The sequence below is a fragment of the Heloderma suspectum genome, chromosome 2 (assembly GCF_057233095.1).
Source record: "Heloderma suspectum isolate Gila_16-S chromosome 2, 16-S_ref, whole genome shotgun sequence".
Lineage (NCBI taxonomy): Eukaryota > Metazoa > Chordata > Lepidosauria > Squamata > Helodermatidae > Heloderma > Heloderma suspectum.
Genome location: NC_139459.1, coordinates 407,218,435 through 407,246,210, shown reverse-complemented (window position 1 = coordinate 407,246,210; position 27,776 = coordinate 407,218,435). Strand labels below are relative to the sequence as shown.

General features: G+C 54.0%; 1 protein-coding gene across 1 annotated transcript; it reads right to left on the bottom strand.

Annotated features, from left to right (window-relative positions):
* Positions 1–953: 953 nt before the first annotated feature.
* Positions 954–27,776, bottom strand: LOC146356785 (uncharacterized). The gene is made up of 19 exons (XM_084830298.1): positions 27,756–27,776; positions 25,563–26,660; positions 24,898–25,024; positions 24,516–24,619; positions 24,208–24,334; positions 17,860–17,952; positions 15,828–16,411; positions 15,237–15,333; positions 14,032–15,045; positions 12,908–13,010; positions 11,344–12,205; positions 10,639–10,765; positions 10,286–10,389; positions 9,401–10,098; positions 9,175–9,309; positions 8,904–8,954; positions 8,496–8,740; positions 4,134–4,226; positions 954–2,558 (listed from the first exon to the last, which is right to left on the bottom strand). Exons 1-19 carry the CDS (start codon positions 27,774–27,776, stop codon positions 1,099–1,101), a joined length of 7,143 nt encoding a protein of 2,380 aa, XP_084686424.1. The 3' UTR covers positions 954–1,098.

The window sequence follows — 27,776 nt, the reverse complement described above, 5'->3', positions numbered from 1 at the left end:
AATACTGCCAGAGGAACAGTAAAAAAAAAAAGAATAGAAAATGGCTGGATTCCAACTCAAGAAACTGAAGAACTCGGATCCCTCATTTTGATTTTAATGCCAGTGAGAAATGAGTCTGCTGCATCAGAACGTAAAAACTTCATCTGGCCTACAATAAAAATGCAAAATGTGGCAGGACATTTGAGATGATATTGCAAGTTAATTTGCTTTGCTAGATTTCTCGCCTTAGTAAATTGTCTTCTTCTATCAGCAATTTCTTTAGTATAATCAGGAAAGAGCATAATCTTGTCGTTTGCTGGCCCCCACTGAAGCCCACCCCACTCCTGCTAAACGCATAAGATAATTTTTCATGGAGGTATGTAAAAATTGAACAACCACCACGAACACGATAAGCTCGCTCAATATCAAGTGGAAAATCAGAAGGCAAAGCCAAGAGCTCACGCAAAAATTTATCCATGAACTCAGCAAGGTGGAGATCTTTAAAGCCAAGAATACGGAGGTTAGCTGAGAGGCATCCATAGGAGTTTCGTGGGCAGTAACCCGGTCTTCAAGTGCGTTAACTTTCAACTCCATTTTTTGAAGACAAATATTTGAGTCCACTGAGCCTTGAAGGGTAGTGATGGAATCCTGAATTGTTTCAAGCTTCTTTGACTGCACTGATAACTGCGAGGACATATTCTTTATCAAAACAAGCAACTCCTCACCCTCTCCCGCATCTTTAGAAACCTTTGCGGGGGGGGGGGGAGCAGCGTTCCCAAGGCTTTCCTCCCCCTTGAAGTGGCTATCCTCCTCTCACTTCCAAAAGCACAACAAGCAAATATAAATGTGGAAACAGAAAACAAATGCTTAAGCAACTTTAATTGCAAATACCAGATAACACGGCAGCCTCAAAGAGGTAATTTTAAAGCTGAAACTCTGGAGAGACGCAATGAGCCGATCATGCCACCATCCCCAACCAGAAGTCTGCCCAGCAACTTACCTGGGGCCCCTGGACCAGCACTGAGAGCTGTCTTGTTCCGCCAAGGACAGGGGAGCCATTTTTAAAATGGCAACTCCCGGTATTTCTGGAAATATTTTCGACAATAGATCACGCAGGATCTATTTCTGAAATACAGGGAGTTGCCATTTTAAAAATGGCTCCCCCACCCGGAACAAACAAGACGGCTGATGTGACTTAAGTTCAGAGCTCTGACTGAAGCTCTTTCCACACTCTGAGCATTTATAGGGCTTCTCCCCTGTGTGAATTCTTTGATGTCGATTAAGGTGGGAGCTCCGACTGAAGCTCTTTCCACACTCTGAGCATTCAAAGGGCTTCTCCCCTGTGTGAATTCTTTGATGTTCTTTAAGGACGGAGCTCCGACTGAAGCTCTTTCCACACTCTGAGCATTGATAGGGCTTCTCCTGAGTGTGCATTATGCAATGTGAGTTACGTTCAGAGTGCCGACTCAAGGTCTTTCCACACTCTGAGTACTGAGAGGGCTTCTCCCCTGTGTGCATTCTTTGATGTCGATTAAGGACGGAGCTCCGACCGAAGCACTTTCCACACTGTGAGCATTTAAAGGGTTTCCCCCCTGTGTGAATTCTTTGATGTGACTTAAGTTCAGAGATCCAACTGAAGCTCTTTCCACACTCTGAACATTTATAGGGCTTCTCCCCTGTGTGAATTCTTTGATGTCGATTAAGGTGGGAGCTCCGACTGAAGCTCTTTCCACACTCTGAGCATTTATAGGGCTTCTCCCCTGTGTGAATTCTTTGATGTTCTTTAAGGACAGAGCTCCGACTGAAGCACTTTCCACACTCTGAGCATTGAGAGGGCTTCTCCCTAGTGTGAATTCTTTGATGACATCGGAGGCTACAGCTCCACCTAAACCTCTTTCCGCACTCTGAGCATTTATAGGCCTTCTCCCCTGTGTGCAGTCTCTGATGTGAGTTAAGGTCGGAGCTCCGACTGAAGGTCTTTCCACATTCTGAGCATTGATAGGGGTTCTCCTCTGTGTGCAGTCTTTGATGTGAGTTAAGGTCGGAGCTCCAACTGAAGCTCTTTCCACACTCTGAGCATTGATAGGGCTTCTCTCCTGTGTGAATTCTTTGATGTGAATTAAGAAGAAAGCTCCTACTGAAGCTATTTCCACACACTGAGCATTTAAAGGGCTTCTCCCCTGTGTGAATTCTTTGATGCAGTTTAAGGCTGGCACTCCAACGGAAGCTCTTTCCACACTCTGAGCATTTATAGGGCTTCTCTCCTGTGTGAATTCTTTGATGATCTTTAAGGATTTGGCCATGACTGAAGCTCTTTCCACACTCTGAGCATTTATAGGGCTTCTCTCCTGTGTGAATTCTTTGATGGGAATTATGAAGAAAGCTCCTACTGAAGCTATTTCCACACACTGAGCATTTATAGGGCTTCTCCCCTGTGTGAATTCTTTGATGCAGTTTAAGGCTGGAGCTCCAGCTGAAGCTCTTTCCACACTCTGAGCATTTATTCGGCTTCTCTCCTGAGTGCAGTCTTCGACGTTGTGTAAGGTGGGAGCCCTGACTGAAGCTCTTTCCACATTCCGCTGAAAAAATGAAAAGAGAATATTCCCTCAATTCAGGGTACAAAGACAGTGGTTTGCTGTTTTGATTAACAGAGGAAACAATACTGAGTGTAGTGGCAGATTCTTCTAAATATAATAAATTGACTCTAACGCCGAATAGAACTGATAACTAGAGTGGTGTACACAGATTTTATCTTATTTATACCAATACTGATGGACTGCCTATGAGGACTTAATCCATTCCAGATGGATCACACTAACAGGTAAAAATGTAAACTACAATAAAATAAAATTTCATAATTTCATAAACCAGGAAGCGGTACAAGAATTCTTTAACCCATAGGTTTCAATAGCCCAACCCAGCGAAAGATACAATCAGGGCTGGCCATCCCATTACATCAGCTGGTGGAGCCGGGGGAGGGGTGAATTGTGCCACTGTCCCCTGCCCTCAACAGGAGGGCCGGCCTTCTCCTCTAGTGGGTGCTCTAGAGAGCCCTGCCAGCTGCTCTCCCACTGTAGCATTTGCAGCAGCAAGGGAACGGCTGGCAGGGCTCTCTGGAGCAGCTGCTCGTTCTCCCAGCGTGGGGCCCTGTTCACCCAAATCCCTGTGAGTGTTTCAGTGAGGTTCCCACGGCCAGGAAGGAAGGCAGCAGCAGGCTGGGGACAACTCTGTGCCTCGACTGGCAAAATAGGTTGGTTGAACTTGGATATCATGGCTGATGGTATTGAAAGCCAGTGATGTATCCCACAGAACCAATATGGTGAAACTCTGGAGTTCCCAGTATAACTCATCCACCACCATGAAAATGTGGATCCAACAGTCAGTGCCCTCAAGACCATCGGGAGTCGAGGGGCTGCCACCTTCTCCCATGCCTTGCCCCCCCACCCCGCAGTTTCTGCATTGGGTGACAAGTATGAGAAACCCGAGGCTGGAGGCTAGATTTCGTGAACAAAGACTGCACCTCCGCCTCCTTCAGAAGAGTGGGGACCATGCGCTCCAGAGAGGAAGGACGAAGCACCTCTGAAATCCTAAGCCCAACCTGGCTGCCTTTATCACCCACGAAGGGTACGGCTCAGAGGACAGGGGCGAGGCCTCCCCCTCCAAGCAGCTTCTTTCCATCCTCTGGCCACACAGGCTGAAGAATGAGAGCCTGTGGGGAGTAGGGGTTAGAGGGCTGGCCTGGGACTCTACTCCCCACTCAGCCAGGAAGCCCACTGGGTGACTTGGGCCAGTCGCTGACTCTCCACCTGACCTACCTCACAGGGGTGTTGTGCAGATAAAATGGAGAGGAGGAGGACCAGGAAAGCTAACTTGGGCTCTTTGCAAGAGGAAAAAAGGTGGGCTACAATGTTGTAATAAATAATACAAAATAAAATGACAGCATAGGACTTCTATTCAACTGATGTTCCCCACCTCCCTTTTGACACGAATTAGCCTTTTCCCAGCTGGTCAAGTCCCTCCACCTATTCTGAGGCTGATTTTCTGAGAGATCTCCCAGGAGGGTGACATTTAGCCAGGAGAAACATCTGCTGGGGGAACACAAAGCTGGACAGGCCTATGGAGAAAGAGTCCAGCCAGAGATGACTAGTACCCACCTGCTGATCTCCCCCCTTCCTCAGAGCCCTGGACAAGCGGATCATCCGCTGCTTCCTGCCAGGAGAGAAGGTCAGATCTGGGAACCGGAAGGCCTGTTGCAGAGGAGAGAAAGAGGGAAATTACTTCCAGCACTTCCAGTAGTAGTTGTTTAGGACTTTGGACTTCAGCAAAGGAGATCGTTACCTTGTTGTGGTGCTGGAGCTTGAGCACCTCAATGATGTCATGAGCTAAACCGTGCAGGGCCACCGAAGACGGGAAGGTCATGGCAGAGAGGTCAGACTAAATATGATCCCTGGGGAAGGAAACGGCAACCCACCCCAGTATTCTTGCCATGAAAACTAAATGGATCAGTACAACCAGAGATGTGTCGGTATACCATCGGAAGATGGAACTCCCAGGTCGGAAGATGGTCAAAATGCTACTGGGGATGAACAGAGGGTATGTTCAACTAGCCCCAGATGTGATGACGCAGCTAGCTCAAAGCCGAAAGGACGGCTAGCAGCGGATGCTGCTGGTGGTGAACGACGAATCCGATGTTCTAAAGATCAACATACCATAGGAACCTGGAATGTAAGATCTATGAGCCAGGGCAAATTGGAAATGGTTATTGGGGAGATGTCAAGATTAAATATAGATATTTTGGGTGTCAGTGAACTGAAATGGACTGGAATGGGCCATTTCACATCAAATGACCACCAGATCTACTACTATGGACAAGAGGACTCAAAGAGTGCTTATTAATGGGACCTTCTCAAACTGGGGAGAGGTAACGAGTGGGGTACCGCAGGGCTCAGTCCTGGGCCCAGTGCTCTTCAACATTTTTATTAATGACTTGGAGGAAGAGGTGCAGGGAATGCTGATTAAATTTGCAGATGACACAAAATTGGGTGGGATAGCTAATACTTTGGAAGACAGAAACAAAATTCAAAGTGATCTGGATAGACTGGAGCGCTGGGCAGAAAACAACAGGATGACATTGAATAGGGACAAATGCCAAGTTCTGCACCTAGGAAAAAGAAACCAAAGGCACAGTTACAAGATGGGGGATACGGGGCTCAACAACACTACAAGCGAGAAGGATCTTGGAATTGTTGTCGATCACAAGCTGAATATGAGCCAACAATGTGATGTGGCTGCAAAAAAGGCAAATGCTCTTTTGGGCTGCATTAATAGAAGCATCGCTTCCAAATCCCGGGAAGTACTAGTTCCCCTCTACTCAGCACTGGTTAGGCCTCATCTGGAGTACTGTGTCCAGTTCTGGGCACTACACTTTAAGAAGGATGCAGACAAACTGGAGAGGGTTCAGAGGAGGGCAACAAAGATGATCAGGGGACTGGAAACAAAGCCCTATGAGGAGAGACTGAAAGAACTGGGCATGTTTAGCCCTGAGAAGAGAAGACTGAGGGGAGATAGGATAGCGCTCTTCAAGGACTTAAAAGGTTGTCACAGAGAGGAAGGCCAGGATCTCTTCATCATCATCCCAGAGTGCAGGACACGGAATCATGGGCTCAAGTGACAGGAAGCCAGATTCCGGCTGAACATCAGGAAAAACTTCCTGACTGTTAGAGCAATATGACAATGGCACCAATTCCCTAGGGATGTGGTGGGCTCTCCCACACTGGAGGCCTTCAAGACGAGGCTGGACAGCCATCTGTCAGGGATGCTCTGACTTGGATTCCTGCACTGAGCAGGGGGTTGGACTCGATGGCCTTGAAGGCCCCTTCCAACCCTACTATTCTATGATTCTATGATAGGACCACAGAAGAAATAGAGTAGCCTTCATAATTAATAATAAAGTGGCTAAAGCCGTGCTGGGATACAATCCAAAAAACGACAGAATGATCTCAATTCAAATTCAGGGTAAGCCATTTAACATCACAGTGATCCAAATATACGCCCCAACCACAGATGCTGAAAAAGCAGAAGTAGATCAGTTCTATGAGGATCTGCAGCACCTACTGGATAGTACACCAAACGAAGACGTTATTTTCATTACAGGAGACTGGAATGCTAAGGTAGGTAGTCAAACGACACTTCTTCAAATGACACAAACTTCTTACTGCACAATTTAGAATCAGGCCAAAGAGAATAGGGAAGACCCACAGATCAGTTAGATATGAGCTCACGAATATTCCTCATGAATATGCAGTGGAGGTGAAGAATAGATTTAAGGGACTAGATTTAGTAGATAGGGTCCCGGAAGAATTATGGACAGAAGTTCGCAACATTGTTCAGGAGGTGGCAACAAAAAACGTCCCAAAGAAAAAAAAAACAAGAAGGCAAGATGGCTGTCTGCTGAGACACTGGAAGCAGCCCAAGAAAGAAGGAAAGCAAAAGGCAACAGTGATCGGGGGAGATATGCCCAATTAAATGCAGAATTCCAGAGGTTAGCCAGAAGAGATAAGGAATTATTTTTAAACAAGCAATGCGCGGAAGCGGAAGAAGATAATAGAATAGGAAGGACAAGATACCTCTTCCAGAAAATTAGAAACATCGGAGGTAAATTCCAGGCAAAAATGGGTATGATCAAAAACAAAGATGGCAAGGACCTAACAGAAGCAGAAGAGATCAAGAAAAGGTGGCAAGAATATACGGAAGAGCTGTATAGGAAGGATAATAATAATGGGAATAGATTTGATGGTATGGTCAGTGAGCTAGAGCCCACTGACCATACCTGAAGAGTGAGGTAGAATGGGCCTTAAGAAGCATTGCTAATAACAAGGCAGCAGGGGATGATGGTATCCCAGCTGGACTGTTTAACGTCTTGCAAGATGATGCTGTCAAGGTGATGCATGCCATATGCCAGCAAATTTGGAAAACACAAGAATGGCCAACAGATTGGAAAAAATCAACCTATATCCCCATACCAAAAAAGGGAAGCACCAAAGAATGTTCAAACTATCGTACAGTGGCACTTATTTCACATGCCAGTAAGGTAACGCTCAAGATCTTGCAAGGTAGACTCCAGCAATTCATGGGACGAGAATTGCCAGATGTACAAGCTGGATTTAGAAAAGGCAGAGGAACTAGAGACCAAATTGCCAATATCCACTGGAGAATGGAGAAAGCCAGGGAGTTTCAGAAAGACATCTATTTCTGTTTTATTGACTATTCTAAAGCCTTTGACTGTGTGGATCATCACAAATTGTGGCAAGTTCTTCGTGGGATGGGGATACCAAGTCATCTTGTCTGCCTCCTGAGGAATCTGTATAACGACCAAGTAGCAACGGTAAGAACAGACCATGGATCAATGGACTAGTTTAAGATAGGGAAAGGAGTACGGCAGGGTTGTATACTCTCACCCTACCTATTCAACCTGTACGCAGAACACATCATGCGACGTGCTGGGCTTGATGAAGCCAAGGCTGGAGTTAAAATCGCTGGAAGAAACATTAACAATCTCCAATATGCAGATGATACCACTTTGATGGCTGAAAGCGAGGAAGAGCTGAGGAACCTCATGACGAAGGTGAAAGAAGAAAGTGCAAAAGCTGGGTTGCAGTTCAACCTCAAAAAAACCAAGATTATGGCAACCCGCTTGATTGATAACTAGCAAATAGAGGGAGAAAACGTGGAGGCAGTGACAGACTTTGCCTTTCTAGGCGCAAAGATTACTGCAGACGCTGACTGCAGCCAGGAAATCAGAAGACGTTTACTTCTTGGGAGGAGAGCAATGACAAATATTGATAAAATAGTGAAGAGCAGAGACATCACACTGACAACAAAGGTCCGCATAGTTCAAGCAATGGTCTTCCCCGCAGTAACCTATGGCTGCGAGAGCTGGACCATAAGGAAGGCTGAGCGAAGGAAGATAGATGCTTTTGAACTGTGGTGCTGGAGGAGAATTCTGAGAGTGCCTTGGACTGCAAGAAGATCAAACCAGTCCATCCTCCAGGAAATCAAGCCAGACTGCTCACTTGAGGGAAGGATATGAAAGGCAAAACTGAAGTACTTTGGCTACATCATGACAAGACAGGATACCCTGGAGAAGATGCTGATGCAAGGGAAAGTGGAAGGCAAAAGGAAGGGGGGCCGACCAAGGGCAAGATGGATGGATGATATTCTGGAGGTGACGGGCTCGACCTTGGGGGAGCTGGGGATGGTGACGGCTAACAGGAAGCTCTGGCATGGGCTGGTCCATGACGTCACAAAGAGTTGGAAGCGACTGAACGAATGAACAACAAAGGGCTTTGGAACCACGCAGTCTGAAGCCTGCCCCTCCTCCCTGTCCTCCCCAGTCCCAGTGAGAGCAATGGGAGGCTGGCCGGATCCTGCAGCTCCTCCACATGGGGCGGCCAGAGGGGCTGTAGCCAGAGGGTCCTGCTCTGACCAAGGAGCGCCAGTGTGCCGCCAGAACGCGCCTGCTGCCTTTGAACTCAGCTTTGCAACTCTGCTGGAGAGGCAGCCACGGAGCAGGTGCCAGTGGCCACACGAGGGGGAGGGCAGCCCCAGCCTGGAGGGGAGCTCCAGCTGGACCCCAGGCACACCGGCCCGCCACGGGAGCGCTCCCTGGCACCCCACACACACCGGACATGTCATCTTCGGAACTGCGTTGTCTTCCTGGAGCGTGGAAGAAACGCTGACTGGATCTCCAGAGACTGCGACCCTGGAGGTGGGAAAGGGAAGGACCGGGGGGGCAAGAGGAGTTTTCGGCAGCCCTTCCTGTCAAAGGCCAGGGCGCTGGTGCAGAGGAAGGATACTGAAAGCAAACAGCTGGCAAGGCAGATGGTGCCCTGGGAAAAGGGCTGGTCTGGCGGACCGTGGCCTACGATGCCAGCACGAAGGGGCCCTTGGGGACGAGGGGGTGCATCTCGTGGGGACTGGGGAGAGCGGTCTTCGCAGGAGCCTCACGACCCCGATCGAGGGGCCTTTAAACTAACTCACGGGTAGGGTGGAAAAGCCCGGAGCGCAGGACTACTGGGCCACCTTCTGTGGAGAAGAACATGCAGGCCTGCGAGGAGACAAGGCCCTGGAGGTGGATCCCACCGATGCCTGTGTAGGAAAGCAGGGAAGATGCGGAATGACCCGGGCGAGCATCACCTCCGGTTGCAAGAGGCTAAGCGCAAGCGGAGAGGCATCACTGAGGCTTGGGGGCGAGACTCCTGACGGGAACAGCGCCGCTTCTCAAACGAAATGGGCCCGGGGGAGGGGCACCACGTGCCAGGAATGTCCCACCTCTGAGGAAACCCAGGATGCGCAGCATGGAAGCCCTCGGGGAAGACGGGGAGGGAGGAAGAGGAGGGGTTGCGGCGTGGGAGTTCAGGACCCGCTGGAAGACATGGATGGCGCTTCCCTGGAACGGAAGATAAAGCTTCCACAGAGAAGAGCTGTAACAGCCATGGGGGATTTCAGCTCTCCTGGCGTCTGCCGGAAGCCTAACCCTGCAAAGAACGGAACATCCCATACGCTTTTTGACAGGGAAGAAATGGCAGGTGAAGTGGACGTGGAGGGAACCTTGGGGGAAAGTGACCGTGTCATTGGGGGATTTGTGATGGAGAGATCAGTGGAAACTGAGTTTAGCTGAATGCACACTAGGATTTCAGGGAAGCCAATGTCAAGAAGCTCAGAGAAAACTTGGCGAGGGATCCCACGTTGGAAATGCTGAAAGAAAAAAGAGCTCAGCAGGGATGGGAGATCCGGAGAAGGCACAATCGCAAACCATGCCCATGAGAAGGAGAAATGGGGGACATTGCAAGAAGCCTGACTGGCTGCACAAGGAGCTGCACCCTGCAGACCAGAGGGTGCACCGAGCAGGGGGTTGGTCTGGATGGCCTCTGAGCCCCCTTCCAATGCTAGGATTCCAGGATGTGTCGGCTGAGGGAAAGAGGGGGCCTTACCCAGGGAGGCCAGAGTCCTGTGGTTCTCCGCCATGACTTCCCTGTGCAGAGCCCTCTGGCCTGGGTCCAGCAGAGCCCCCTCCTCCGCCGAGAAGCGCACGGCCACCTCCTCAAAGGTCACCGGAGCCTGGAAGAGAAGAGTTTCCTGGGCAATGATGCCGGAGAGGCAGGAAGGGGGGGCGGTTGGAGGCCCCCCTGCGGGATCCAGGGCCCGTGGGGGACATTCAAGGCCTTCCTGGCAGCCACCTGTGATGGGCGATCCTTTCCGGCCCAGGGAGACGTGCAGGGGGCCGAGGCACCCAGGCCTCCCATACCTGTTCCAGCTGCCCAGAACGTCTTTCCACTCTGACACAACGCTGAGAAGGCCGAGCAGGAGCCTCCAGTGTCCCCTCACTACTTCGGAGTGTTGCTCCGTTTCCTAAGAAAAAGACAATGAAAGAAAGAGAGAAAATACTTTATGCTTTGTGGGCATTTGTATTTTAGTTCCTTGAGTAAAATCAAGCTTTCTCCACCTCGTTGCTCGCCATAACTTAATTCATATAAAGGCTCAATTTACTGAAACAAATCTCTTTTTCAAAGGTTTCTCCAGCCCATACAGGGTTAAGGGGTGCTTAAAAGCAGCCGGGAATATCAGGCATATGCTGAAATGCGCTCCGCTGATCCTTACCTGGAGAGCTGGCACCTCCGTCCCCCTCCTGCAGGATCTCCGTGAGCAGCGGCCTCTGCGTGGGGCCCGACGGACCCTCTGCTGCTTCAGCAACGTCCGTGGCCACCTGGGCCAACATCCCCTGCGCCTGGAAGAGGAGGGAGGAGCCCAGGGAGGGAACTGCGTTCACGCCATTGCGTAAGGGCTGAGCCGGGCAGAGGCCGAGGGCAGCGTCTCCCGTCTGCTGGCGTCGGGCCTCCTGCCGCTCTTATTCTGCCTCCCAAGAACCGCAGCTCACACGGCTGGGTCTGGCCGGCGGCGCACAAGGACCTCCGGACTGGGGCCAGTAAGGCAACCCTGGCGTTCGGAGAGCACCAGAACAGGGCGCCCCAAAGCCCCTCCTGACACCAACCGGGAGGAGAGGGAGAAGCCCCCGGGTGTTCCCTGGTGCTCGGGAGTTTCCACTGCTTGCACAGCAGTTCTGGTGCCTCCAAATGCTAATCTCTGCTCTGGTGGGGGGCCTGTACCGCTGTGTGGAGGACAGTTCCTTCCCTGGAACCCCCCAACCCCCTTCCGCTGTGATATCTAGTGATACCCCCCGGGGAGAGCCAGATCCACACGTTCAGCACCATCGCCCAGTGGAGTGTAGGATGGGACACGGCGGGGGGGGGGGCGGGATTTTTAGGGTCTCTGCCCCGGGGGCTCCCAGAGCCAGGGTCCCCCCACCTGCCGCCGCCGCTCCTCGGCCCGGCCCAGCAGGAAGCCCTCGGCCAGGGCCACCGCCTGGCAGCTGCTCTCCGGCCGGCACTCGCGCGCCCAGCGCGCCGCCTCCGCGGGCAGGACGGCCAGCAGCTGCTCCAGCACCAGCAGGTCCACGATCTGCCGCTTGGGCCGCCGCCCCGGCTCCAGCCAGCGGCGGCACAGGCGGTGGAGGCGGCCGCAGGCCTCCCGCGGCCCCGCGGCCGCCCGGTAGCCGCAGCCCCGGAAGCGCCGGCGCGCCTCCTCCCGCCGGGCGCCGCCGCCGCCCCGGCTGCCCGGCCCGGGCCCTCCCCGGCGCGCCCCGCGGCCCCCGTCCCGGCCGGCGCGGGGGGCCCCCCCTGCGCCGGGCCCGGCGGAGCCCGGCTGTCCCGTCTTCACTCCCGGCTCCATCGCGGCCTCCCTGGGGGCGCGGAGGCCCCGACGCCTGGAGACGGGGAGGGCGCGGTCACGTCCCGCAACGGCTGCGGGCCGTCGCCCAGGCCGCTGGCGAGGGGGGGCGAGGGAAGGCGGCGGGGCGGCGGGGCGGCGCGGGAAACCCAGGCGGGGCCGGAAGCGCGGAGGCCCCCAGCCCTTCCTCGCCAGCCCTTCCTCGCCGCGGGCCTCTCCGGAAGCGGCGCTCCGCCTCCCCGGCTGCGCGCCCGCAGGCCCGCCCCGCCGCGCCCCGCCGCCCCCGGGCCCGGGGAAGCCGGGCGCCCCGGCCCGGCCCGGCCCTCGGCGCGGCTCCCCGGCAGAGGGCCGCGCCGCTCGGGCTCCGCCGCCGGCCGGGCCCCGGCTCGCGGCCCTCCCTCCGCCCGCCCGCGCCCGGCCGCCCCGGGCTCTTTTGGGCTGCATTAATAGCCGCATCGCTTCCAAACCCCGGGAAGTGCTAGTCCCCCCCTACTCCGCACTGGTCAGGCCTCGTCTGGAGGACTGTGTCCCGTTCTGGGCACCGCACTTGAAGAAGGACGCAGACAAGCTGGAGGGGGTTCAGAGGAGGGCAACGGGGATGACCAGGGGGCTGGAAACAAAGCCCTGCGAGGAGAGACGGAAAGAACCGGGCAGGTTTAGCCTTGAGAAGAGGAGACCGAGGGGAGACACGATAGCGCTCTTCGAGGACTTGAAAGGCTGCCACAGAGAGGAAGGCCAGGATCTCTTCTCCATCATCCCAGAGTGCAGGACGCGGAATAATGGGCTCAAGTGACAGGAAGCCGGATTCCGGCTGAACATCAGGAGAAAATTCCTGACTGTTAGAGCAGTACGACAATGGAACCAATGACCTGGGGAGGCGGTGGGCTCTCCCACGCTGGAGGCCTTCAAGACGAGGCTGGACAGCCACCTGTTGGGGATGCTCTGACTTGGACTCCTGCATTGAAGGGGGTTGGACTCGATGGCCTTGCAGGCCCCTTCCAACCCTGCGATTCTGATTCCAAGGTGGTCTCTGCATCCCCCGGACTGCACGCCACTGCCAAGCCTGGCCAGCTCTGGCAGGCGTGATTCGGCAGTGGCAGCACGAGGATGCTGACAAGGTGGTGGGCCAGGTTGGACCACGCACATGTTGAGGGTCTCCAGGAGAGGGCCGGGTCGCCTCCTGTGCTCCTGGCCGACCATTGACCCAAAAGCCACATGCAGCCCGGAGGCGTCACTGAGGAAGAACCCTGCAACGGGGCGTAAGGCGAAAAGCCTGGTGAGGGAAGGACGGCGCCTGGAATCCAGTGCAAGGCGTCTTCGTGCTGAAGCAGGCTGGCACAGGAAGGGCGGCCCCCTCCTTGCCCTCCCCCAACGCTCAGCGAGCGGAGCCCCTGGCAAAATGTGCCCTGGGATTAGCGGGGGGGCCTGGCAGCTCCTCAGCCACGCTCCCTCCCTCCCTCCTCCCGCAGCATCCTGCGAAACCGAACCAAAACATGTTGTTTTGGCTTATTCTGCTCGATTCTGCTTGGGCTTCAAACTTTGTCCAAATTCAATGCACTGCCCCAATTTATATATATATATATATATATACTTGTATGTATGTGTGTGTATCTATATACACGCATGTAGCTTTTGAATTAGGAGAATGTATTTATCTTCCACCAAAGGTAATAAAACACAGAGGACCCCTGAGCCTATCCAGAACGCTTTTCTCCCACTACTGGGCATTTCCAGCATCTTTTCCCCCATTCCTACACCAATCCCTCCTCCTCCTCCCATCCGCAGGTGTCTGCTCATGCAAGGACACCTTCTCTTTTGTGCATGTCTCCTCCATCTCCTTGTTATGCACAAACTCTGTCTCCTCCTCCTCCCCATAACTTAATCTGTGCCCGGTCTTCACCAGGAGTCAGCCAAGGAGCCTGTCCTCAAAACTAGGGCTAAGTTATGGAGAAACTCTGAGCATGTGCTGAGTGCCTTTCCCACACCACTGGGTGTAGGGTCTGTGCTAAAAGAAAAACACAAATGCATTTATTTATTTACAACATTTATATACCATTCGATATCTAAACTGGTAAAGATAAAAATAAAACACATCAAAACTATTCCTTCAAAAACAAAGCAGCACAGCATTGGCACCTGCCTGACCTCCAGGGGCAGGCAGTTCCACAGAAATGGGGCCACCACCCTGAAGGCTCTTCTTCCAGTGGTGGTGACCTGCAAGGTGTGTGCAATGTCTGTTTTCCTGCCGGAGAACAACACGGCCCACACCTGCGACAAGTGGCCCAGCCGGTGGCCGCGGCTGGGGACAAAGCGCGCTCGCGCGGCGGGGAAGGCCGCCCCGCCGCAGACACAGCGCGCTCGCGCCCGCTGGCGTCGGCCCGCGGCAGCGCCCGCTCCCGCGGGGGCGGCGAGCCGGGCCGAGCAACAGGCCGCGCCAGCCGAGCGCGCTGCCGCTCCGCGTCGGGCTCGGGGGCTCGCGGGCCCTGCCGCGCCCCCCGAGCTCGGCCGGCTCCGGGAGACTGGGCTCCCGCTCCGCTTCCAGCGCCGCCAGCCCCGGCCGTGCCCGCGCCGCGCCGCGCGGGCCGGGCACTGCGCGGGCCAGGGGCGCGGGGCGCTCGCGGGGGGCGCGCCCCAGCCTGTGGCGGCGGCGCCTTGCCGGCGAGCGGCGGCCGCGGCGGAGCGGCTCCCCCGCAGAGGCAGCTGCCGCGCTCGTGCGGCGCGGCCGGAGGGGCGCGCGCGGGGGCTGGGGTGACGCGCGGGCGCCCGCCTCGCGGCCCTGCGGCGGAAGCTGCTGCCGCGGGGTCGTCGCGCGGAGGCCGGCTGCCCCCTGGCCGCGCTGGAGCGGCTGGGCGCAAGGCCGAGGCGGCGCGGGCCTCCTGGCGCTGCTGGACGAAGGGGCCCGCGCGCCCGTCACGGCCACGCGGGGCGCGGCCCGGGCCGGCCGGCTCAGAGCAGGGCCGGCGAGGGGGGCCGAGGGCACGCGGCCGAGCCCGCCCCGCAGGGCCCGGGAGGAGCCGGCGGGCAGCGCGGGCAGGGGCCCGCCGGCGGGGCGCACCAGCCTCCCGCGGGCCGCCGCTCCGTCCTCTGCGGCGGGCTGCTGGGAGGCGGGAGCAGGGCGCGCGGCCGGGCCGGGGCGGCCGGGCATGCGGGCGGCCCCGCGCTCCCAGGCCAGGCAGGGGCGCGGGGCGAATCCCGACCGCGGACCCATTCGACGCAAAGGGGGGATCGCATCGCTCGACGAAGCCATTCCGGCCCGAAACCAAAGGAATGCCGAGACCAAAACTGAGATGTCAACGCAGATTTCAAGACGCAAACAGCCCAAATATGTATTCTAAGTTATTAACATTTATATACCACGTTATTGCCTAAAAAGCCATCAACACGGTGCACAACGATTTGAAACAATAAAACCTTGCGATGATAAAAAAAAACAGCCACAGCAACATAAAAATGTTTTTAGAAAACTATATTACACTTGAATATGGAGGAGTCGCCCGGCTTGATCAGGCACTGTTCCCACAGATCTACCCGTGGCCCATTTTGGACTGGCACAAGCAGCGGGAGGCCATGCTGACAGGTGAGCAGGTGGGAGCCGGTCAGGACAGGAGGCTGCCCAGGCAGGCGCCTCCACCTGATGTTCCTTGCCCACACGCGGCCACCCGGGTGGATGTCCATGCCCCGTTTCGAGCCCTGATGCACCCGGCCCCTTCTGCGAATGCTCTTGGCTGCTAATTATTTCCATGCTCTCTCCTGGGGCTGAAGCTTTTGAAACGAACAGCGCACCAGGAGAGGATCTTCCCGCGTTTCAGGAACTATGAGGATTTACTGGATTCCTCCTGGGCGTTCAGTCTCGCAATTCCATGCATTTGCATTGAACAAAGCGCTTTCTACACAGAGCATTTAGAGGTCTTCTCCCTTCTGTGAATTCTTGGAAGTACTGAAAGTTAAGTTGGGAGCCCTGATTGACACCCTATCTGCGCTCGAGTATTTATAGGGCATCTCAACTGTGTGAATTCTTTTGTGTTGCTTAAGGGTCGTGCTCAGAATGAACACTTTCCAGACACCTTTAGAGGGCTTTTCCCTGTGTGAATTGTTTGATGGTGTTTAAGGTGGGAGCTCTGACTAAAGCTCTTTCCACACTCTGAGCATTTGTACGGCTTCTCCCCTGTGTGAATTCTTTGATGCTGTTCAAGCTGGGAGCTCTGACTGAAGCTCTTTCCACACTCTGAACATTTGTACGGCTTCTGCCCTGTGTGAGTTCTTTGATGGTGTTTAAGGTGGGAGCTCCAACTGAAACACTTTCCACACTCTAAGCACTGATAGGGCTTCTCCCCTGTGTGAATTCTTTGATGTGAGTTAAGGTCGGAGCTCCGACTGAAGCTCTTGCCACACGCTGAGCACTGATAGGGCTTCTCCCCTGTGTGAATTCTTTGATGAGACCTGAGTTGGGATCTCTGACGGAAGCTCTTTCCACACACCGAGCATTCATAAGGCTTCTGCCCCGTGTGAATTCTTTGATGCCGTTTAAGGTCGGAGCTCCAGCTAAAGCTCTTTCCACACAGTGAGCATTTATACAGCTTGTCCCCTGAGCGAAGTCTCCGATGTTGTTTAAGGTGGGAGCCCTGATTGAAGCTCTTTCCACATTCAGCTGAAAAAATGAAGAGAGAATGTTTCCTCACTTCAAGGAACAAAGCCGGTGGTTTGCTGTTTTGATTAACAGAGGAAAAATACTGAGTGGAGTGGCAATCTCTTCTAAATACAATAAATTGGCTCTAATGCTGAACAGAACCGGTAACTAGAGTGGTGTGCAGAGACTCATTTCTACCAATGTTGGCGGACTGTCTAGAGGACGTAATCCACGCTAGATGGCTCAGAGCAAGAGGTAAAAACCATCTTCAACAGAATAAAAATTCACAATTAAATCATGCAGCGGCACAAAACGACCCGACCCGCTGAAGGATGCGATCGGGGCTGGCCCCAATTAATGGCCTCAGGCGGGCACATCGGGGTGGAGCGGGAGGAGGAGTGAACTGTGCTGCTGTCCCCCCCGCCACGAGGGCCGGCCTCCTCCTCCAGTGGGGGCCCCCAAGAGCCCTGCCAGCCGCTTTCCTGCTGTGGCATTTGCAGCAGCCCATCTTCCCAGCATGCACCCCCACTCGCCAGAATTCGTGTGAGAGTTTGGGTGTGCCTTGGGCGGCAAGATAGGGTGCACCAACTTGGATCCATGGCTGATGGTATGGAAAGCCGCTGATAGCCCGAAGAACCAATGTTGTGAAATCTGAATTTCCCAGTGTGACTCATCCACCACCATGAAAATGTGGATCCAACAGTCAGTGTCCCCCAAGACCACCGGGAGTCGAGGGGCCGCCACCCTCTCCCATACCTTCCCCCCCCCCCAGCAGTTTATGAATCGGGTGATAACTACGAGAAACCTGAGGCCGCAGGCTAGATTCCTTGAACAAAGACTGCACCTCCGCCTCCTTCGGAAGAGTGGGGACCATGCGCTCCGGAGAGGAAGGACGAAGCACCTCTGAGATCCTAAGCCCAACCTGGCTGCCTTTATCACTGAAGGGCATGGCTCAGAGGACAGGGGCGAGGCCTCCCCCTCCAAGCAGCTTCTCCATATCCTGATTGCACAGGCTGAAGACTGACAGCCATGGGGAGTAGGGGTTAGAGGGCTGGCCTGGGACTCTACTCCCCACTCGGCCAGGAAGCCCACTGGGTGACTTGGGCCAGTCGCTGACTCTCCGCCTGACCAACCTCACAGGGGTTTTGTGAGGATAAAATGGAGAGGAGGAGAACCATGAACGCCACCTTGGATTCTTTGCAAGAGGAAAAAAAGGCAGGATATAAAGTAATAATAAAATATATTACTTTATAAATACTGTCTTTCGAGACTGGTGTTGAATAGATTTTCTCCCACTCTTTAGACACCAGCTAGCCTTTTCCCAGTTGACTGAGTCCCTCCACATGTTCCCAGACTGTTTCTCTGACAGATCTCTCAAGAGGGTGACATTTAGCCAGGAGAAACATCTGCTAGGAAAACACATCTGGTAGGCCTATGGAGAAAGGGTCCAACCACAGCCAAGCACCCACCTGCTGATCTCTCCCCTCCCTCAGAGCCCTGGACAAGGGGGTCACCCACTTCTTCCTGCCAGGAGATGAGATCAGATCTGGGAATGGGAAGCCCTGTTGCAGAGGACAGAAAGAGCGAAATTACTTCTGGCACTTCCCGACTATAGCATTTGTTTAGCGATTTCAAAACACCCAGTCTGAAGGCTCCCGCCCCTCCTGTGGCAGATCAGGGAATTCTTTCCTATTTTCATCACCTAGCCCTGCAGAGGACACAGAATTGGGTGGGATAGCTAATACCCTGGAAGACAGAAACGGAATTCAAAGGGATCTTGATAGGCTGGAGCGCAGGGCAGAAAACAACAGAATGACATTTAACTGGGAAAAAGAACTGATTGGATTTCCAATGGCTGCGAGGCTCTGGGAGTAGGAAAGTGATTGATTTGGGGCACAAGTGGAGTTTTGGGCAGCCCTTCCTGTCAAAGGCCAGGGCACCAGTACAGGGGAAAGGATACTGAAAGCGAACAGCCGGCAAGGCAGATGGTGCCCTGGGGAAAGGCTGGTCTGGCGGACCGTGGCCTACGATGCCAGTGTAAAGGACTCCTTGCACACGATGGGGTCCACCTCGCAGGGAAGGGGAGAACGGTCTTGGCAGGAGCCTCACAAACCTGACTGAGAGGCCTTTAAACAGGTGGGGTGGAAAAGCCCAGAGCTCAGGACTACTAGGCCACGTTTTATGGAGGCCTAGTAGTTCTTTATGGAGAAGAACACGCAGGACTGAGAGGAGACAAGGCACGGGAGGTGGATCCCACTAAGACCTATGGATGGGAACCAAACAGGATGAACTTGAAATACTAATGTATAATCTAATAGGCATTACTGAGACTTGATGGGATGGAACTCATGATTGGAATAGTGCCACTGAAGGAGAGACCCTGTTCAAAAGGAATAGGCCCAGCAGGAAGGGAGAGGGAAGAGTGCTTGTTGTTGTTCAGTCGTTCAGTCGTGTCCGACTCTTCGTGACCCCATGGACCATAGCACGCCAGGCCTTCCTGTCCTGCGCTCTCTCCCGGAGCGTGCTCAAGTTCATATTCATTGCATCCGTGTGCTACATGCCAGGAATATATCCACCTGTGAAGAAACCCATGATGCTGAGCATGGAAGCTCTGTTGGAAGCCTTTGGGTACAGACTTGAGGGAGAGAGGAACAAGAAGGATTGCAGTGTGGGAGTTTACCACCCAGCCAGAAGACATGGACGGTGCTTTCCTGGAACAGATAACAAAACTCCCACAGAGGCAAGAACTAGTAATTATGGGGGATTTCAACTCTCCTGACATCTGCTGGAAGCCTAACTCTGCAATCCAACTCTGAACATCCAATACATTTTTGACTGGAAAGAAATGGTAGATGAAGTGGATGTGGCAGGAACCTTAGGGGAAAGTGTCCATGTCGTCTTGGAATTCATGACAGAGAGCGCTGTGAAAACTGAGCTTAGCTGGATGCGCGACTTGGATTTTAGGAACACCAATTTTTAGAAGGTCAGAGAAAAGTTGGTTCAGATCCTGTGGCTAGAAGGAAAAATGAGCTCCAGAAGCAAGGGAGATCCTGAGAAGGCACAGTCACAAACCATTCCCATGAGAAGGAAAAACAGGGACCCCTGTTGTTTCCCGCCTCCCAGCTGAGCAGAGCAGAGCAGAGCAAGCTGCTCCAGCTGGTCCAGGGACTACAGAAGCAGGCAAGCTCCCAGAGAGCGAGCGAACAGGGGGAGCAAACAGGAGTTGGCCAGGGGAGTTCGGCAGGGGAGGGCAAGGGGGAGGCCCCTAACATTTTTTTTAATTATTTTTATTTTTTATTTTAATTAACTTTTTTCCATTTATTTGTCTTGTAACACACACTTTCACACCAGTGGGACCCTGCTTTTAACCTCTACTGAGCAGAGGAGCAGGCACAGGCTAGTATAGAACAATCACAAAGCTAGACACAAAAAGGGAAAAGAGGCTATGGAAGGACAAGACTCTCCAGTGGTGGTGACCTGCAAGGTGTGTGCAATCTTTGTTATCTTGCAGGAGAACAACATGGCCTACACCTGCGACAAGTGCAAGTTGATCACGCTGCTGGAGGAAAAAGTAAGTGGACTGGAGCGGCGACTGTCGACCCTCCGGGGAATAAGAGAACACGAAGAGTTCTTGGACAGAATGGGGGAACTACAGCAGCAAAGGGCAGACCAGAAGCTTGAAGAGCAACAGCAAGAGGAGGCAGTGGGAAATGCTGAGGTGATGAAAAATGGAGTAGAGGATACTCCTTGGAAAAGGGTGACAGGAGAAGAAGAACTAGACGCCGCTCTGCACCAGTGGAAGCAGTGGAGCTGTGGAACCGATTCCAGGTACTTGCGGATGAGACTGGAGGACAGCCTGCAGAGGAAGAATCACAGGGGAACCTGCATGAGAGCGAGCAAGAGGCTGAAGGTCAGTCCAACAGAGGCGATGAAACCCAGGCCTACAAGAAGAAGAAGAGAAGGGTGGTAGTAGTGGGAGACTCCTTGCTGCGTGGGATCGAGACCCAAGTATGTCGCGAAGACCCGTGGACTCGCCAGGTATGCTGTCTCCCGGGAGGACAGATTAGAGATGTGACTGAAAGGTTGCCTGCACTCATAAAGCCCACTGACAGGTATCCCTTTCTTCTCATCCACGTGGGAACAAATGATACCGCCAGGCGGAGCTACGAAGAGATCACGTCAGACTTTGAAGCTTTGGGAAGGAAACTCAAAAACTTTGGGGCCCAGATAGTTTTCTCATCCATCCTTCCAGTAGTTAGAAGAGGGATAGAAAGGGAACGAAAAATACTCCGGGTGAATGACTGGCTACGAAGGTGGTGCCGACGAGAGAGATTTGGATTCTGGGACCACGGGCTATACTTCCTGGAAGAGGGGCTGTTGGCTAGGGATGGGTTGCACCTCACAAAGGATGGGAAGAATGTGTTTGGCCACAGCATGAAGAACTTCATCAGGAGGGCTTTAAACTGAATCCTACAGGGAAGGGAGATGTAATGTTGGGGGTAACAATGGACATAGGCGCATGCACTGCACCGGAGAGAACAGCTCTGATAGCGCCCAATAATAGTCTTCAGGCACATGTAGGAAGAAAGCCAGACTATGAAGCACATGGTCTTCGATGTCTATATACTAATGCCCAGGGTATGGGAAACAAACAGAACGACCTTGAACTCTTAATACAAGAGGGAAATTATGACTTGATAGGTATAACTGAGACTTGGTGGGATGACTCTCATGACTGGAACACAGCAATGGAAGGATATCACTTGTTCAAAAAGAACAGGAGGAACAGAAAGGGAGGTGGGGTTGCACTGTATGTGAAAAATACTCTGCACAGAAATGCAGGAGGAGGAGCTTGGTAGCCCCATCAAGAGCATCTGGATCAAAATAAATGGAGCAAAGCATAAAAGGAACCTGGTGGTCGGAGTCTACTACCGGCCACCCAACCAAGGAGAAGACAAGGATGAAACTTTTGAAAAGCAAATAGCCAATGTTTCAAGGAAGCATGATGTAGTAGCAATGGGGGACTTCAATTTCCCCGATATTTGTTGGGCGACAAATTCTGCAAAACATGGCCCCTCCAGGAAATTCCTGACTTGTGTGGCGGATAACTTCCTCCTACAGAAAGTAGAGGAAGGAACTAGAGGATCGGCTATCCTTGACTTGATCCTAACCAACAGAGATGACTTAGTGGAGAAAGTAGCAGTTACAGGAACTCTGGGGGAAAGCGACCATGTTGTACTTGAGTTCTTGGTTCTAAGGGAAGCAAAAGCCGAGTGTAGTCAAACGCGTACCCTAGATTTTAGGAAAGCTGATTTTCATAAACTCAGAACAATGATCAGCAAGGTCCCATGGCAAGCTATGCTAGTGAGAAAAGGAGTCCAAGATGGGTGGGAGCTTTTAAAAAAGGAAATTCTCAAGGCACAATCACAAGCAATTCCAACAAGAAGAAAAGGTGGAAGACAACAGAAGAAGCCAATGTGGCTTCACAAAAAGCTTAGGGATGACCTGAAAACAAAAAAGGACACATATAGGAAGTGGAAAGAAGGCCAAGTAACCAAGGAAGGGTACAGGCAGATAGCACAGAATTGCAGGGATGGCGTCAGGAAGGCTAAAGCTGAGAATGAGCTGAGGTTAGCAAGGGATGTTAAAAACAACAAAAAGGCTTTCTTCAGCTACGTGCAGAGTAAAAGGCAGAGGAAAGAAATGGTGGTTCAGCTATTAAATAAGGATGGCAAAACGGTAACAGATGACAAAGAAAAGGCAGAGGTGCTGAATTCCTACTTTGGCTCAGTCTTCTCCCAAAAGAGGGTCTATGACCCCCCTGGAAAAGGCGAACTACAGGCTGAAGGGGCAGGATTGCAGCTTGAGATCAACAGGCATATGGTCAAGGAAAACCACATTACTTTGAATGAGTTTAAATCTCCAGGGCCAGATGAACTGCATCCTAGAGTCATAAAGGAACTGGCAGAAGAACTCTCAGAACCGCTGTCTATTCTCTTTGAGAAATCATGGAGGACGGGGGAAGTGCCAGATGACTGGAGGAGGGCTAACGTTGTCCCTCTCTTCTACAGACCAGTCAGTCTGACATCAATCCCTGGGAAAATTCTGGAGCAGATCATAAAGCAATCCATCTGGAAGCACCTTGACAACAATGCCGTGATTACTTGAAGCCAACATGGATTTGTCAAAAACAAGTCCTGCAAGACAAATCTGATCTCATTTTTTGATCAAGTCACCACTCTTGTGGACTGTGGGAATGCTGTAGACATCATATACCTTGACTTCAGCAAAGCTTTCGACATAGTGCCCCATGATCTCCTGATGAGCAAACTAGCTCAAAGTGGGCTAGATGAAACAACAGTCCGGTGTATCCACAGTTGGCTACAGAATCGGACTCAAAGAGTGCTGATCAATGGGACCTTCTCAAACTGGGGAGAGGTAACGAGTGGGGTACCGCAGGGCTTGGTCCTGGGCCCAGTGCTCTTCAACATTTTTATTAATGACTTGGAGGAGGTGGTGCAGGGAATGCTGATCAAATTTGCAGATGACACAAAATTGGGAGGGATAGCTAATACTTGGGAAGACAGAAACAAAATTCAAAGTGATCTGGATAGACTGGAGCGCTGGGCAGAAAACAACAGAATGACATTTAATAGGGAGAAATGCCAAGTTCTGCACATAGGAAAAAGAAACCAAATGCACAGTTACAAGATGGGAGATACATGGCTCAACCACACTACAAGCGAGAAGGATCTTGGAATTGTTGTCGATCACAAGCTGAGTATGAGCCAACAATGTGATGTGGCTGCAAAAAAGGCAAATGCTCTTTTGCGCTGTATTCATAGAAGCATCACTTCCAAATCCCGGGAAGTACTAGTTCCCCTCTACTCAGCACTGGTTAGGCCTCATCTGGAGTACTGTGTCCAGTTCTGGGCACCACACTTTAAGAAGGATGCAGACAAACTGGAGAGGGTTCAGAGGAGGGCAACAAAGATGATCAGGGGACTGGAAACAAAGCCCTATGAAGAGAGACTGAAAGAACTGGGCATGTTTAGCCTTGAGAAGAGAAGACTGAGGGGAGATATGATAGCACTCTTCAAGTACTTGAAAGGTTGTCACAGATCTCTTCTTGATCATCCCAGAGTGCAGGACATGGAATAATGGGCTCAAGTTACAGGAAGCCAGATTCCGGCTGAACATCAGGAAAAACTTCCTGACTGTAAGAGCAATACGACAATGGAACCAATGACCTGGGGAGGTGGTGGGCTCTCCCACGCTGGAGGCCTTCAAGACGAGGCTGGACAGCCATTTGTCAGGGATGCTCTGACTTGGATTCCTGCATTGAACAGGGGGTTGGACTCGATGGCCTTGTAGGCCCCTTCCAACCCTACTATTCTATGAATCTATGGACATTTCAAGAACCTTGAGTGGCTGCACAAGGTGCTCCAGGCTGCAGAGCAGATCCTGCACTGAGTGGGGGGGACTAGATGGCCTCCTAGACCCCTTCCAACTCTAGGATTCAAGGATGCGTCAGCCCAGGCAACAGCCTGACCCAGACAGGCCAGATTCCAGCAGTTGTCCTCCATAACATCAGCACAAATGCACTGACACAGGCAACAAATTGTGGTTTTAATGTTCCACAATTTGAACATTATTATAAATTGTTTTATTGTGTGTTGTTTGGTTTTAATTTTTGTGAACCGCCGAGAGAGCTTCGGCTATTGGGTGGTATAGAAATGAAATAAATAAATAAATATAATAAACAAATAGACACAGGATTCCAGGATGTGTCAGCCGAGGGAAAGAGGGAGCCTTACCCAGGGAGGCCAGAGTCCTGTAGTTCTCCGCCATGACTTCCCTGTGCAGAGCCCTCTGGCCTGGGTCCAGCAGAGCCCCCTCCTCCGCCGAGAAGCGCACGGCCACCTCCTCAAAGGTCACCGGAGCCTGGAAGAGGAAGAGTTTCCCTGGGCAGGTGATGCAGGAGAGGGAGGTGGTTGGAGGCCCCCCTGCGGGATCCAGGGCCCGGTGGGGGACTTTCAAGGCCTTCTTGGCAGCCACCTGAATGGACAACCCTTTCCGGCCCAGGGAGACGTGCAGGGGACTGAGAAACCCAGGCCTCCCGTACCTGTTCCGGCTGCCCAGAAGCTCTTTCTACTGTACCACAAAGAGGAGATGGCCACCAAGCAGCTCCGAATGTCCTCTTGCCATCCCTGAATGTCATTCCATTTTCTAAGAGGAAGACAAAGAAGGTGAGAAGATACTTTATACTTCAGAAGCACTTTGCATTTTAGTTCCTAGTGTGAAATCAATCTTCCTCCACTTTGTTTTTGGCTGTAATTCAATTTATATAAACTCTTAATCTGTTGAAACAAGTCACCTTTTTCAATACATTAGACAGATGTTCCTTGTCCCCACCCAGGCTCAAGGGGAACTTAAAAGCCGCCCGTGGAAGTCAAGTGTAGGTGACAGAGGGAGGCCATATTGCAATATGCCCCACTGATCCTCACCCGGAGAGGCGCCATCTCCGCCCCCCTCCTGCAGGATCCCCCTGCGGTGCGGCCGCTCTTCTGCTCCCGACGGAGCCTTCGCTGGTTCAGCAACATCCGGGGCCAGCTGGGCTACCATCCCCTGCGGCTGGAAGAGGAGGGGGTTGCCCAGGAAAGGGACTGTGAGCATGTTCTTGTGTGAGGAGCGGGGCAGGCGGAGGCCGGGGGCAGCCTTCCCCGTCTCTTGGCATGCAGGCCTCCTTCGCAATCAGTCCGCCTCCCAAGCCCAGCTGCTCACTCGCAGCCCAGCAGGGTCCTTGGCAGATCTTTGGACTGGGGCTAGTAAATCAACCCTGGCATTAGGACTGGCACAGGGCGCTTCAACCCCCCTCCGAAAACCATCTTGAGGGGAGAGGGAGAAGCTCGCAGGTGTCCCTTTCTGCTGGGAGGGCTGCACTGCTGGCGGAGACGGCGCCCCCTCCTCCCTTGGAGCCTCCGAGCCCCCTTCAGCTGTCTGGTGATGCCCCCTCCAGAAAGGGCCAGATTCACACATGCAGAACCGCTCTCTTGTGTGTGTCGGGGGGGGGCGCTCAATGTGGGGGAGTGGGACCCCCTTCCTCGGAGGCCCTGGGGGGGATTCTGGCGGCCCCTGCCCCCGGGGGCTCCCAGAGCGAGGGTCCCCCCACCTGCCGCCGCCGCTCCTCGGCCCGGCCCAGCAGGAAGCCCTCGGCCAGGGCCACCGCCTGGCAGCTGCTCTCCGGCCGGCACTCGCGCGCCCAGCGCGCCGCCTCCGCGGGCAGGACGGCCAGCAGCTGCTCCAGCACCAGCAGGTCCACGATCTGCCGCTTGGGCCGCCGCCCCGGCTCCAGCCAGCGGCGGCACAGGCGGTGGAGGCGGCCGCAGGCCTCCCGCGGCCCCGCGGCCGCCCGGTAGCCGCAGCCCCGGAAGCGCCGGCGCGCCTCCTCCCGCCGGGCGCCGCCGCCGCCGCCCCGGCTGCCCGGCCCGGGCCCTCCCCGGCGCGCCCCGCGGCCCCCCTCCCGGCCGGCGCGGGGGGCCCCTCCTGCCCCGGGCCCGGCGGAGCCCGGCGCCTCCATCGCAGGCTCGGGGGCGGATCCCGACTCGGTCCCTGAGGCGGGGAGGCGGAGCCCGCCGCGCCCCGGCACAGGGCGCGGGCGCGGGCCGGCCTCGGCGGGGGCGGGGGCGAGGCTCCCGGGCCACGGCGGGGCCGCCCGTCTCCCGCCCCGCCCGCCCCGCGCGCCGCTGCCTCGCCTTTTGCTCCCGCGCGCGCCGCTGCCGCGGAGGAGAGGAGGCGCCGCGTCGGGCTCCCGGGAGCAGAACGGCCGCGCCGCGCCGCAGCCTGCGCGCTCCTGGCGAGCTCCGGCGCCGGGCGAGCGCGCCCACGGGGGCGTCCGCGGAGCCCGTGCGCGGCGGCGTCGCCCGCGCCGGCGCTCCCGCCTCCGCCGAGCGGCTCTCGGCCGGCGGGGCTGCGAGGCCACCCGGGAGCCGGGCTGCGCGCGAGGCCGCGGCCTCCTCGCCCGCGCCGGCCTGGAGCGCGCGGCTGGGCCTCCGCGAAGGTGCGTCGGGCGCGCCTGCGGCCCCCCGGACGCGCCGCCGGGCAGCCCCGCCGCTCCCCACCGGATTGCCGCCTGCACTTGGAAGCGGCTCTTCAGCCTCGTGCTGCAAAAGTATTTCGAACTACGGCGCGGCCGTGACCGCAGCGCCTGCCTCTCCCGGCCGCGCCCTTCCCGGCCCGCGACCCGCAGGCCTCCCTCCGCGGGCCACCCCTAAGGCAGGCTCGGGGGGCAGCAGCGAGGGAGAGGGCCTTCTCAGCGATGGCCCCTGGCGGGCATGATCCCCCACTGAGGCCCGCTTGGCACCAGCTCCGCCCCCTTGGGATGACAGGTTAGGGCTGCCCTCTCCTCCCAGGCGTTCCGCGGGATGTGATGGGCGTTCACGCGAACTGTCCGAACGGGGCTAATATTTCTGGAAATTGTTTTTAGCTGTTTAAACTGTTTTAAAATTTTGTATATTTAAATTATGCTATATGTTATCTTGAGAATTGTTGTGAAGCACCCAGGTTTGGCTATTGGGTGGTATAGAAATGATGATAATAATAATTATTATTTAGCCCTTTCAGTGCCAGATTATTTATGTATGTATGTATGTATGTATGTATTTCTATACAGCCCAAGTTGAATCCTAGAGTTGGAAGGGGCCTTGGAGGCCATCTAGTCCCACCCACCCCTCAGTGCAGGCTCTGCTCTGCAAGGTGGAGCGCCTTCTGTGGCCACCCAAGGTTCTTGAAATGTCCCTGTTTTTCCTTCTCATGGGAATGGTTTGTGACTGTGCCTTCTCAGGATCTCCCTTGCTTCTGGAGCTCATTTTTCCTTCTAGCCACAGGATCTGAACCAACTTTTCTCTGACCTTCTAAAAATTGGTGTTCCTAAAACCCAAGTTGCGTGTCCAGCTAAGCTCAGTTTTCACAGCACTCTCCGTCATGAATTCCAAGACGACATGGACACTTTTCCCTAAGGTTCCTGCCACGTCCACTTCATCTACTATTTCTTTCTGGTCAAAACAGTATTGGATGTTCAGAGTTGGATTGCAGAGTTAGAATTCCAGAATGATTCTGATTCTATGAATTCTCCTGAAGGCATTGCATTATAGAATTACCAGATTGGGTAGCAGAGGTTAGAATCATAGAATAGTCGGGTTGGAAGGGGCCTACAAGGCCATCAAGTCCAACCCCCTGCTCAATGCAGGAATCCAAGCCAGAGCATCCCAGACAGGTGGCTATCCAGCCTCGTCTTGAATACCTCCAGTGTGGGAGAGCCCACCGCCTCCTTTGGGAATGGGTTCCATTGTTGTCTTGCTCTAACAGCCAGGAAGTTGCGGGCCAT